The 13,894-nt window shown below is 53.4% G+C and overlaps 1 protein-coding gene across 6 annotated transcripts in view; it reads right to left on the bottom strand.

The window, feature by feature from the left end:
• MAEA (macrophage erythroblast attacher, E3 ubiquitin ligase) overlaps positions 1-13,894 on the bottom strand; it is a 49,806-nt gene that overhangs the window by 22,332 nt on the left and 13,580 nt on the right. For 4 of the 6 annotated variants that reach the window (XM_055246581.2, XM_055246589.2, XM_055246582.2 and 1 more), the window contains exons 2-3: positions 5,184-5,366; positions 1,400-1,603 (exon numbers count right to left, since the gene is read on the bottom strand). In XM_055246581.2, coding sequence (XP_055102556.1) covers positions 1,400-1,603; positions 5,184-5,366 — 387 coding nt within the window. Of the gene's footprint in view, positions 1-1,399; positions 1,604-5,183; positions 5,367-5,440; positions 5,464-13,894 lie in introns of those variants that run through there. The other 2 variants (XM_055246584.2, XM_055246588.2) reach the window with 2 other exon arrangements.

The following is a 13,894-nucleotide window of genomic DNA, read 5'->3' as shown; positions in this document are numbered from 1 at the left end:
CTGCAGATGGCCACATGGGGGCGTGAGTGTGGCCCCACAGGCACCCGAGGCCTTGGACTGCACAATGTGAGGCCACCTCCAAGGCTGGGAAGGGAGCCTTGTGCTAGGGTTGAATGCAGCCAGGGCTGAGGCCCATCATGCCCCAGGTGGGAGCCACACACATGTGGGTGGGATTTAAGCCGTGGAAAGAGAGAAGACCCCTGCTTAGAGAGAAGCAGGGAGGAGGTGGGCTGAGGAGCCGTGGCAGGGAGCGGCACGGGAGGGAGGCCTGTGGGGCCAGGCGCATGGCTGGGCATAGGGCACACTCCTCTCACACAAGGCCTGCCTGAGAGGTTCTCAAATGCTGTCATCTTAGTCAAATGGAACACGGACGCCACCTTAACCCGAGTCAGGTGAGGCTGTGCTCCCACAGCGGGATCTGGACAGGGGCAAGAACAACAGGCCCAAGTGATGGTCCGGGAGGCTCCAACTGCCATGGGCCCCCACGGCAGTGGACAACTGCCCGATGGCAGAGGGGCCGCCCCAGCTAACCTGGCCTAAAGGTGCCAGAGGGCAGCACCGCCCGGCATCTGCTCAGCTGCACCCGCGGAGGGCAAGGGTGCCATGTGTTTCTACAGCCAAACAGGGTGCCGCAGAAAACACGGAAAATGCACCCCACCTGAGATAAAGGCAAAGCTCTCACAAGGCAGCAATGGAGCATGTGCCAGCGCGAAAGCCGGGGTGCAGGTATCAGGTGGGAAAATCCTAAGCAGGATGTGTGGAGACACCACAGGGAAATGAGAAGAACTTGGAGAGCCCCTTAGACACTGACTTCCTGACTTCAGAAGGCAAAGTCCCAGGTGCGTTTCCACAAAGGGTCAGGGCCTCTCAGCTGGGGAGGAGACCCTCACCACAGCGCAGACACACGGGGAGGGGGAGAAACATGCACACGGGGAGGGGGAGAAACATGCACACGGGGAGGGGGGACATGCACACGGAGGGGAGAGGGAGAAACATGCACACGGGGAGGGGGGACATGCACACGGGGAGGGGGAGAAACATGCACACGGGGAGGGGGAGAAACATGCACACGGGGAGGGGGGACATGCACACGGAGGGGAGGAGGAGAAACATGCACACGGGGAGGGGGGACATGCACACGGAGGGGTGGGGGAGAAACATGCACACGGGGAGGGGGGACATGCACACGGAGGGGAGGGGGACACGCACACACTGGGGGGGACACACGCACACGGGGGAAGGGGGACAGTGTGGAGGGGGGAACACACGCACACGGGGGTGGGGGGAGGGGAACACAAGCATGTGGGGACACAGGCATGCTGGGGGACATGCCACAGGGCAGCTGGCCATAGGCCCGGGGCCGGCTGGGGCGCTGTGCCTGCGTCTGGCGGGCACCCACCTCGATGCCGCTCTGGCGCGCCAGCTTCACGGCTGTGTTATAGTATCCGCAGCGCAGCAGGTGCTCCACCATCATGCGGTCCATGCGCTTCCTCTTCCACACGCTGGCCGCCGCGGGCTGGTCGCTGCTGTGCTCTTTGAGGTGCTCGATCCGGCGCTTGCACAGCTTGGCGCTCTCGTCCTCGGCCTGGATGGACTCCACCGCCTGAGCCACACACAACAGAGGCCCGTTCAGGACAGGGACGCCCCGCAGTCCTGCGCCAAGGGAGGCCAGGCTGCCCCAATCCACAACACTCACAAGGAGAAAAGCGGGGATTACGGGACAGAAACAAAACTGCTCTACCGAGTCCGCTAGGCAGGTGTGCCTGGCCCAAGAGCTGCTGACAGAGGCAGTGAAAGTCCACCACCCTGGATCTGCAGCTTCTCTCTGTTATTTCTGGCTTTATATTGATATACCCTGAAGCCATGTTGCCAGATGCATACAATTTCAAATTTGCTATGCCTTTCTGGTTAAACTGTTTATCATTATAAGGTGACTTTAAAAAATCTTTTGCAATACTTTTTTTCTTAAAGTCAATTTTGTTAAAAATGAATCAGGCTAGATAGAAACGTCCTATCTAGCCTGCCTGCGCTGCCCAACACAGCTGCCACCAGCCCATGTGGCTGTCACACACTGAAGGGCAGCGGTGCAACTGAGGAACTGAATTCTTCGTTACAATTTAACAGCACGCACGGCGACTGACTACTGGACAGATCCGGCATAAGGGTTGGCTTCTTTCAGCACATTCTACTAATTTTGGCTTCCAACTGCTGTGCAGAAATCGGCTGTCCAGCTGTCTGTTGCCTCTTTGGAAGTGATCTTTTGCCCTCAGTTGCTTTTCCAATATTTCTTTGTCTCTGTTTTCTTTGGATCCACCACGGGAAAATCCCGTGTCAGTTTATTTTCACTTACCCTGTGTCGGATTCTGACCTGGTGGTACTCATCAGTTCCGAAACCTTGGTCACTCCCCCCACGCCATCTCTGTCCCCACCCACTGGTGGGCTCTGGTGAAACACGCCACAGGTTTCTGCTCTATTCTGTGCTTTACTCTCGCAGACACTTGGATTTTTCAGTCTCTGCGCTCCATTCTAGGTCGTTACTTCAGACGCACCCTCCAGTTCACTAATTCTGTCTTCAGCTTTGTCTGTTAACTATTATAGGCAAATGTTGAGTTTTTCATTTTTGGTTATTATATTTCCCATTTCTTGAAGTTTTAATTCCTTTTAAATTCTGAATCTTTTTTTTTTTTTTTTTAAAGAGACAGAGTCTCCGTGCAGGCTGAAGTGCAGTGGTGCGACCTCAGCTCCTTGCAACCTCCAGCTCCTGGGTTCAAGTGATTCTCCTGCCTCAGCCTCCTGAGTAGCTGGGACCACAGGCGCACACCATGCCTAGCTAATTTTTTTGTATTTTTAATAGAGACGGGGTTTCGCCATGTTAGCCAGGCTGGTCTTGAATTCCTGACCTCAGGTGATCTGCCTGCCTTGGCCTCCCAAAGTGCTGGGATTACAGGTGCCAGCCACTGTGGCTGGCCAATCACTTTTTTTTTTTTTTTTTAAGACAGTGTCTCACTGTGTTGCCCAGGCTGGAGTACAGTGACGCAATCTCTGCTCACTGCAGCCTCGACCTCCTGGGCTCAAGCGATTCTCCTGCCTCAGCCTCCCAAGTAGCTGAGACTACAGGTGTGTGCCACCACGCCTGGCTAATATTTTTTGTAGAGATGGGGTTTTGCCACGTTGCCCAGGCTGCTCTCAAACTCCTGGGCTCAAGCAATCTACCTGCCTCGCCCTTCCAAAGTGGGCCACAGTGTCCAGCCTTAAATCACTTTTTATACTGTCTGTTCCCTGCAGAGACTTTCAAACTCTTTTTTTTGAGATAGGGTCTCGCTGTCGCCCAGCTAGAGAGTGCAGAGGCATGATCACAGCTCACTGCAGCGTCTGTCGCCCAGCCAGAGTGCAGTGGCATGATCACGGCTCACTGCAGCGTCTCACTGTCACCCAGCTAGAGTGCAGCGGCATAATCACGGCTCACTGCAGCATCTCACTGTTGCCCAGCCAGAGTGCAGTGGCATGATCACGGCTCACTGCAGCGTCTCACTGTCACCCAGCTATAGTGCAGTGGCATGATCACGGCTCACTGCAGCGTCTCACTGTCACCCAGCTAGAGTGCAGTGGCATAATCATGGCTCACTGCAGTGTCTCACTGTTGCCCAGCTAGAGAGTGCAGTGGCATGATCACAGCTCACTGCAGCCTTGACCTCCTGGGCTCGAGCAATCCTTCTGCCTCAGCCTCCTGAGTAACTGCTGGGGCTACAGGAGGACACCAGTATGCTTGGCTATTTTTTTTATGTTTTGTGGAGATGGGGTCTCCCTATGTTGCCCAGGCTGGTCTCAAACTCCTGTGCTCAAGTCATTCTGCTGCCTCAGCCTTCCACAGTGCTTTCCAGGTGTGAGCCACTGCACCCAGCCTGCTTCTGTTCTTTAAGCACAGTAAGGTGTGGCACCTGGCAGCCCCCACACCTGCAGTCCGTGCAGCCCTCTGTCTACTGTCTGCTGGGTCTCCAGTCCATCGTGGTGTCTTGAGACAGGGTCTCACTGTCGCCCAGGCTATCTCTGTGCTGGATGTTGTGCTTGAAAACTAAGAATCTAAGAATCATCTTGTGCTCATAATGAAGGTATCCTCCCCAAGAATGAATCTGAATTGACTCTGCCCGGAGCTGGAAGGCACCACCAGCCGGGACCACCGCACAGGAGTGAAGGCCAAGGGTCTCCGATCACCTCAGTCCTCTGAACCTAGGCTGCAACGCTGTGTCAACACCAGCCACTTCTGGTACACCCCACCCTGAGCTGTAGTACCAGGGAGTCCCAGCTTCTCTCCACTGGGCCACACTTTCCAAGGCCTGCGTCATCGGTCCTCACCTCCATCTGGCCTGGCCAACACTCCAGGGGCAACAGCAGTCTCTTGCCGCTCACCTCTGACCCCTGCCCTCCGGTTCTGGCCTGGTGATTCCTTTCTGTTTCATGGTCTATTGGGTATTTTCAGTGCGATGTTTCAAGATATCTTATCCCACTTTCTGGGTGTCTTTGGTGGGCCAGATTAGTCCCAACACCCCTGTCCACGCATCCCAGTGACAAGGAACTCCACATGCTCCTTGGAGGTGAAATTCCATCTAAAAATAACCAATCAGGCTGGGTGCAGTGGCTTACGCCTGTAATCCCAGCTTTGGGAGGCCAAGGCAGGTGAATCACCTGAGGTCAGGAGTTCGAGACCAGCCTGGCTAACATGGTGAAACCCTGTCTCTACTAAAAATACAAAAATTAGCCGGGCGTGGTGGTGGGCGCCTGTAGTCCCAGCTACTCGTGAGGCTGAGGCAAGAGAATCGCCTGAACCCGGGAGGTGGAGGCTGCAGTGAGCCGAGATCGCACCATTGAACTCCAGCCTGAGTGACAGAGTGGGGCTCTGTCTCAAAAAAAAAAAAAAAAAAAAAATCAATCAACCTGCTATACATCCTGGTCTCCCTGTGGCCTGGGCTCTGGACACTCCTGGAGCAAGACAACACGGTCCCTACAGGAACAGGAAGCTGGCCTGCTCAGCCGACAGTGGCCCCAGAGGGCAGACAGCAGGGAAGGGGGCCCCCAACCGCACCTCCCGCGTTCCCACCACGGCAGCTTGCCTGTCTTAGGACTCATTTTCGAGACAAAGGGGTGTCCATGCCCCGACCGAAGAGGGACCGCTGGGCGGGACCAACCTTCCTCTTGAGGACGCTGAGCTTCTCCACCACGCCGTCCAGCAGGCTGACCACGGAGTCCACGGCGGGGCAGCCGCTCAGCGTCTTCTCCAGCTCGGCCACCACCATGGTGACGTGGCTGGTCTCCCGGTCAATGTTCTTCTGAGCGGCGCGAAAGCGTTTGTTCAGTGTCTCGTAGGGCACCTGGAGAGGAAGGAGGATGGTGAGGGATCCGCTCCCCTGGTGTGAGCCCCACCAGCCCCACACCCAGAACACACCAGGTCTCCTCATGGCACTTGTAGAGGCAGAAGTCTCAGAAGGTTCGTGGTCTCAAAGTATCTCCTCTAAACCTCAACCAAGACCCACAAAAGCCCTGGGGAATGGAGAGCCATTCCACATCCCTGGACGAGAAGCAACCCCAATGTTTGCCAAAAACATTTTCAGTGTATGTTGACAAAATAATCCCAAAGCTCATCCAGAATAACCAACAATTAAAGAAATTTCCAAACAGGAGAGGAGCGACTGGGGTGTGAGGCTATCTGACAGTAAAACACAGGACTGGCCGGTGATCAACCAGGCTGGTGCGGCCACAGGCGCCACCACATGAGGCCAGGCCGGGCAGGGACAAGGGTGCATGGGGCATGGGCTCCACACGGGCTGGGGCTGGGCACAGCAAGCCTCAAACACGCATGTGAAGCCACAAGCGCACAACTCACACCTCTCCTGTGTGACAGCGTTTGCCTTCCCCACTCATAAGAACCATCCATTCCCTGTGGAAAATAAGCCTATCAAGGAGAATCTTAAAGTCATCGTTAGTTTTCTGTCCCTCTGAGAGAAGCGCTGCTGAGTTCTTCTCTGCCCATTTCCTGTGCTCTACGGTTTGAAAGCAGCATGACAGAATCACGCCCCGGCGCTCCCCGGCCTCCGTGGCCGGGCTCCAGCAGGAAACACTGCCCATGGTCCTGGCTGCGCTGGCGGCCGGCAGCTCACCGCACAGCGCGTCAGCAACATGGCCATGCTGCCACCCAAGAGCAGTGGGACCAACTCTGCCGTCGCAGCTGTGCCAGAACAAGCGCTCCACCTCCGCCTCCTCTCCAGCCGTGCCCAACCATGGGGGACAGACTCCTGGGTACCGCCTGCTCCCCCGGCCCTGGGCAGGCCTCGACCTCGTGTCAACCACTGTGCTTAGCCGTGAGGGCACGTGAGGAAGGCAGGGCTGCAGTGAGGGAGACCTGGACGCAGCTCGGCGCTTGGGCTTCCCAGGAGTAGGGACAGCCAGGGAAACAGAGACGGGGCTGGCCTCAGCCAAGGAAGGAGCCACACAGCAGGGCTCTTCCCAGACTCACTTTCCCCCCGAAAGCAGGGGCAGGAGGCGGGTGGCAAGGCCAGCCCTGAGCCCGTCCCCCCGGCTGCCACTCCCCACTCAGCCTGGCCCCAGCTGCCCTCCACTTAGACATCCCCCAGGGCCGACGTTGACCCACCGCGGGTGACAGGGTGCACACGCTCTTGTCCACACCAGACAGCCACACAGGAGGGCTTGCAAATGGCAGCCAGCATCACCGTCTGCTACCGAGCAGAACTCACACTTGCTGGTGAGCAAGTGAGTCAGGATGTTGAGAAGGAGGGCAGGGAAGCTATCAAGACACAACATGTTTAACCAACTCACAAAGCAGTGACAACAGGAGATGGACTCGAAGTCAGGCACTGTGTGTGTGGCATCTGGAACCAAGCTTGTTGGTGCCACGTGGCCTGGGGTCCCATCACCCACACTGCCCGCCTTCAAGATTTCTCCCAAGGATTCGGCACCGCTTAGGAAAGACGGGAAAGATTCTTTTCGTCTGCTCTACATCCAGTGGATGGGAAGTCACAGCAGACAGCGCTTCAGCTCTCCATAAATACCTGACCAGTGCAAGTGAGCTCAACGAGACCCACTGGGGAAGGCCCCCCGAGGCCCTGCCCTGACACCACAGCCCGACACCGGCCTGCACGACTCTCCCACTGGAGACCCTATCTGAGTGTGTCCTGCCACGAGGTGGAATTTCTGAAGGATGTGAAGCATACTCAGTCTCTGCTCTGCCTGTGCAGGGGCCTCACACGGTGAGCAGGACAGAAAGTCTTCGCCACTAAACCATTAGACAAAGCGGCACAACCACCCTAGCTCGCGCAGAGGAACGCACACAGCATCCACATGCCAGCACATTCCAGACCGCCACCAGAAAAGGAGAGGCCTCTCTGGACGTCCCTTAGCTGCATTCAAGTTCTACGCAGGAACGGGGCTTTCCTGGACTTTCCAACCCCTGCCGGGCCGTCCGCCTCACCGCGTTGCTTATGCCACTCAGGCACAGGGCAGAGCTCCGGGCAGCTGGTGTGCTGCAGACAGGAACCCTGTGCTCCCAGTGCAAGGGAAAGAGGCCCTGCCCAGAACGCGCCACGGTTACGCAGGACGCAAGCATGAAGGAGGCCGGGGAGGGGCTCACCGGGGCCACGGTGTCTTCACAACTGGAAAGACCCCACCTCCCTGCCAGTGGCTCTCAGGGTCCACATCCAGCCACTTACTCCTCAGACCTCCCACGCCTCTGCACACGCTCCTCCCACCTCCCTGCCTCTGCTCCTCCTTCAGCGCTGGCCCGGGGCTATCCAATCTGAGTTTAGGGGATGAGCGCAGCACCCCCTCTCACTCCAACAGGGCAGCTGCTGACCCAGACAGCAGCTCCTCCCCACATCCATGCCCCCCAGAGGAGCCAGGCCAGCCCCGGAAAGCAGCGCCTCCTCTTCCGGGGGACCCAGCACGTGACTCCCGGCCCTAAAAGCTCCCCTCCACTGGCCTGGGCTGGCTGGTTAGCAACAGCCCATTCACAGGCTCCTTAAAGGGCATTTGGTGACCGAGTGAGTGGAATTTCAGAAATGCTAAAGACTCTAACTCGAGCCAAATTATCACTCAAGAATGAGGACAAACTGAAGTTACTTTCAGATACGCAAGGGCTGAAAGCTGAGCACACACAAACCTTCCTGGGAGAAAAACTACTCAGAAATATTGTTTAGTGATCAAACACAATAAATCCATGGAGAAAGACAACGTAAGACACAAGGAACAGCACTGCAGAGAGGAGCCCGCAGAAGATACAGCTCGCCCAAATGAGGACGGGCAACCTAACAGACCGTATCACAGGAAGAACTGTGAAAAGGGGCAAAGCATTAAAAATAGATTCCTAATAGCACAGGCAACAGAAAGAGACAAATGGGACTACATCAAACTTAAAAACTGCAGAGCAGGAAAAACCAACAGAGTAAAAAATGGGAAAAAATAGCTGCAACCCAGGGATCTGCATATGGAGCTGGTATCCAGAATGCACTTTCAAAAACTCCCACAACTCCACAACCAAAGGAAGTGTCCAATTTTAAAGTGGGTGAAGGACTTAGACACTTCTACAGAGAAGATAAACCAATGGCCAAGTGGCACGTGACAAGATGCTCAACACGACCAACCACTGCTCAGGAGACACAAATGCAAACGTGAGGCATCACCTCGTGCCCGTTAGGACAGTGATCACTCAACACCGAAAGCTATGCCACGGCAGGAAGCGGAGCAGTGGGACGCGCATGCAGTGCCAGGGAACGTGCCCGGCGCAGCGTGGAGAGCAGCGAGGCAATTCCTCAGAACATTAGGCACAAGGCTCCTGACTCCACAGCAGGCCACGAGAACCGAAGGCAGGGTCCCAGGAGGTATCTGCACACCTGTGTTCATGGCAGCCACGAGGCAGAAGGAACCCAAGGGTCCATCACGAGGGGAATGAAGAAGGAAAATGTGGCAGTCACACGCCACATAACGACATTTTGGTCAACAACAGACCGTACAGGTGATAGTGGTCCCATTAAGATTAGGACACTGCATTTTCACTGCACCTCTTCTATGTTTCAATGTGTTCGATGCAAAACACCACCGTGGAACAGCTGCCTGCAGTATTCAGCACAGTGACATGCTGTACAGGTTTGCAGCCCAGGAGTCACGGGCTGTACCACGTGCAGCAGCCACACCGTCTGGGCTCCTGTTAGTTCATTCCGCAATGTTTGCACCATGAAGTTGCCTAACGATGCGTTTCTCAGAGCTTTTCCGTGTAAGTGACACATGACCGTATCTGCACACGTAATGGTTCATCTCAGGCATCAACTTGATGGGATTAGGGCTACCTAGAGAACCTGTGAAGCATTACTTCTGGGTGTGCCTGTGCGGGTGTTTCCAGAGGAGACTGGTGGGTGAGTGGGAAGATGCCCTCCAGGTAGGTGGCACCATCCAGTCCGCTGGGGCCCAGACAGAACGAGAAAGGCAGAGGATAAGCAATTTCCTGTCCCTCCTGGAGCTGGGATCCTGCCCTTTGGCATCAGAACTCCAGGGTCTCTGGCCTTTGGATGTTGGGACTTACACCAGCATCCCCCAGGGTTCTCAGGCCTTTGGCTTTGGACTGAGCCATGCACCAGCTTCCCAGGGTCTCTGGGGTGCAGGTCTGCTGGGGGACTCAGCCTCTGTAATCACAGGAGCCAGTTCCCCAATAAATCCCCTCATCTACCTATATATACTATGAGTTCCGTCCCCCTGGGGAAAACTAACACAATACACAGTGGAATAGTATTCAGCCTTTTAAAAGAAGGCAATCCTCTCACACCCTGTAACATGGGTGAGCCGTGAAGACATTATGCTAAGTGAAATAAGTCAACCATGAAAAGACAAATCTGTATGACTCTGCTTGTATGAGGTATCTCACACAGTCCAAGTCTTAGACACAGAAAGCAGAATGGTGGATGCCAGGGGCTGGGGTGGGGAGGAGGCAGTTTTGTTCAATGGCTATGGAGTTTCCGGTTTGCGAGATGAGAGGGTCCTGGTGATATAGATGGTATGACTGTACTGTGTGCTTACGGAACAGTGTCTACGCTATAAATGGATAAAGTGGTTGCTGTATAAAATGGTTGATGGCAAATTTTATATATATATAACACTAACTTTTTAAATTAAAAAATGTTAACAAAAAATTCTAATGAATTTTGATAAATGGCAGCTGACTGCAGGACTGCTTATAAAGCTAGAGCGCTGAAGCCGGTACAGCACCGGTCTAGGAATGGACGCAGGGGTCAATACAGGTGGGGGAACCCAGAAAAGGACCCACAGGCAGGGTCCACTTACGTCCAGCCAAGGGGCCAAGGCAACTGAGGGGAAGGACAGTCTCTGCAACAGCCAGGACAGGGAAGGGATGGCCCTCAACCCAAACCTCACATCCCATGAAAAGTGCCTCCGAATGGATCACGGACCTAAACACAAAAGCTCAAACTGTGAAATTCCTTAGAAGGAAACATGGGAGAAAATCTTTGCATTCTTGAGACAGGCAACGATTTCTTAGAAGGATACAAAATGCGCCAACTGTAAAAGAAAAATCCATCCTCTGAACCTTATCAAAATGAAAGCTTCTGCTCTTCAGAAAACAACGTAAGAAAGTAAGAACACGAGCCATAGCCTGGGAGGAGCCTTCACAGCACAGCTGACAAAGGGCTTCCATCTGGAATACAGCCAACTCCTGCAGCCTCAGTATTAGGACCAGCAAGCCTCCTCAACCCACTTTTTTTTTTTTTTTTTTTTTGAGACACAGTCTCACTCCCTCACCCAGGCTGGAGTGCAACAGCGCGATCTCGGCTCACTGCAACCTCCGCCTCCCAGGATCAAGTGATTGTCCTGCCTCAGCCTCCTGAGTAGCTAGGACTACAGGCACACGCCACCTCCCCTGGTTAGCAATCCCATTTATTTAATGTGGAAAAGGTGTGAACAGGAACATCACAGAGAAGTTCTATGAAGGGCAGGTAATCTCTAGGAAGACGTGCAACATCATGAGTCATCAGGGAAATGCAAATTAGACCACAGCGGAAGGCGCGGTGAATTTTACGGGTCCATTTGACGCCCCCAGGTTCCCCAACAAACATTTGGCCAAGTATTATTCTAGGTGTATCTGTGAGAGCATTCTGGGATGGGACTAATATCTGAATGGGTAGACTGAGGAAAGCCCACAGCCTTCCCCGCTGGGGAGGGGCCCTGCCCAATCTGCTGAGGACCTGAAGGGAAAGGCAAGGCTGGGTAAGAAGGAACTCCTCGTGTGGGCGGGGCATGGTCTTTCCTGGCCTTTGCACTTGGTCTAAAATCCTGGCTCTTCTAGGATCTCCCGCCGGCCCGACAGCTTCCGGGTTAAAACTGTTACTGTCAGCCCTCCTGGTTCTCAGGCCTTGAGACTCAGACTGGAACTACATTTCAGCCTTCCTGGGTCTCCAGCTTGGGACTTAGCCTTGATAACTGCACCAGCCAATTCTTTGTGACACATCTCCTTACATGCACGCATGCACACATACACGCACGCACACGCACACTCCCACACACACGCGCGCGTGCACACATGCAGGTGCCACTGGCTCTGTTTCTCTGGAGAACCCTGGCACCCAGAAGAACAGTTCCCAGTCAAGAGGCCGCCACCACACGCTGGTGGAGCTGGGATACCTGGACTCTTGCTGGCAGCAGTTCTGATGATCCTTCTGGAAAAAGCGCTTAGTTCTTTAAAAGGTAAAGACACCTACCAGATGACTCAGCCATTCCACTCCCAAGAAAAATGGACATAGAATATCCACATACAGGTGCAGGAATGCTTGTTCACCACAGTTCCAAGTGTCCATTGACCAGGATGGGTAAGCAAACCGTGGTGTGCCCACACAGAAGAGTCCTCCAGCAATCAGAGGGAGGGTCACGCCGCCTGGAAGCAGCCGGGCACAGCAGCACACGCAGGCTCCACTCACAAGGCACCCTAACCAGGGCTGGGCTCACCTAGTGCAGCAGCTTTCCACAAGGACAACTTGCTCCCCAGGGGACATCTGGCAATGTGTGGAGACCTTTTTGATTTGCCAAAATTGGACCATGGCTGTGAACTGGACAAACCGCAAGAGGAAATTAACTGGAACAAAGAAAACCTTATCGATCCACCAAAAAAAAAAACGAAAAAAACGAAAAGACAAAAGCATAAGAAATAGAAAGCAAAATAAGATGAAGAGAAGTCCACAATATTAGTAATCATCATAAATCTGGATGGCTATGGAAAGACAGAAACATCAGTACAAGTTTTTTGTTTTTAAAACATCTCTGAGAAACCGAAGCAGAAAAAAAAAGGATAAAGCCACAAAGCAGTACCATTCAACAGAGTATAGCGTGAGACACATTTGTAGTTTCAAATCTTCTAGTAGCCATAGTACAAAGAAACACAAGAAATGTGTTTTAATACATTTTATTTAACCCAATTCATCCCGAATATGTTCATTAAAACACTCAATATAAATCATTACCAGGGGCCAGGCGTGGTGGCTTATGCCTGTAATCCCAGCACTTTGGGAGGCCAAGGCGGGCGGATCACCAGGTCAGGAGATGGAGACCATCCTGGCCAACATGATGACCCCCGTCTCTACTAAAAATACAAAAAAATTAGCTGGTCGTGGTGGCAGGCGCCTGTAGTCCCAACTACTCGGGAGGCTGAGGCAGGAGAATGGCGTGAACCCAGGAGGCGGAGCTTGCAGTGAGCAGAGACCACGCCACTGCACCCCAGCCTGGGTGAGAGTGCGAGACTCCATCTCAAATAAATAAATAATTTTCAGGGCCAAGCATGGTGACTCATATCTGGAATCCCCGTGCTTTGGGAGGCCAAGGTGGGAGGACTGCTTGAGGCCAGGAGTTGGAGACCAGCCTGGGCAACATAGAGACACCCCCGTCTCTACAGAAAAAATACAAAATAAACAAACAATAAATAATCATTAGATATTTTACATTCTTTACCCTCTTTGTACTAAATCTTTGAAAGCCAGGGCATATTTTACATGGAGAGCACACGACAATTTGCACCAGCAACATCTCAAGTGCTCGACAGCCACACGGGGCTCACAGAAAACACACTGGTGAAGTTAAGGAAACAGGAGCCACACTACTGACAGGGAGGAGGGTGCATGGGGTCTCACAGGAGCCACAGAACCCAGGCCTCATCCTTCGACCCAGGTATTCCACTTCTATGGACCTGGACTAAAAACTCCCGACTCCTGTGTGCAGAGCTACACACCATGGACGCCCTCGGCCCTGCCAGACCCCCACCCCGCCCTGCCGGACCCCCCTGGCCCTGCTGGACCCCCCTGCCCTGCTGGCACTGTGCAAGCATGCTCTTCAGTTGTCTATTAAGCTGAATCATACAAAAAAACCCAATGTCATTTTTAATTTTACCAATTTTTACTGATATAATTCACAGGCCATAAAATTCACCCTTTTAATGTGCACAATTTAGTAGCTTTTAGAATAAGCACAAGGTTGTACAAATCACTCTTTACTTCTAGAAGATTTTCATCACTCCAAAAAAGGAACCCACTGTAGTCCCCTCAGACCCAGGCAATCCACCATCAACCGATTCCATATAAATGGAATCACATGTGATGTGGACTTTTGTATCTGGCTTTTCTCACTCAGCATGTTTACCAGGTTCCCCTGTGATGTGACATACAGCGACGCTCCATTCCTCTTCATGGCTGAATGGTCTTCCATGGTATTCATATACCTATTTGTTTAGGAATTCACAAGTGATGGACCTCTGGCTACTATCGAGAAGGACATGACATTCTTTTTTATTTTTTTTAAGATGGAGTCTCACTGTTGCCCAGGCTGGAGTGCAGTAGTGCAA

This window comes from Symphalangus syndactylus, chromosome 16 (assembly GCF_028878055.3).
Source record: "Symphalangus syndactylus isolate Jambi chromosome 16, NHGRI_mSymSyn1-v2.1_pri, whole genome shotgun sequence".
NCBI lineage: Eukaryota > Metazoa > Chordata > Mammalia > Primates > Hylobatidae > Symphalangus > Symphalangus syndactylus.
This window is presented reverse-complemented; position numbering and strand designations above follow the sequence as displayed.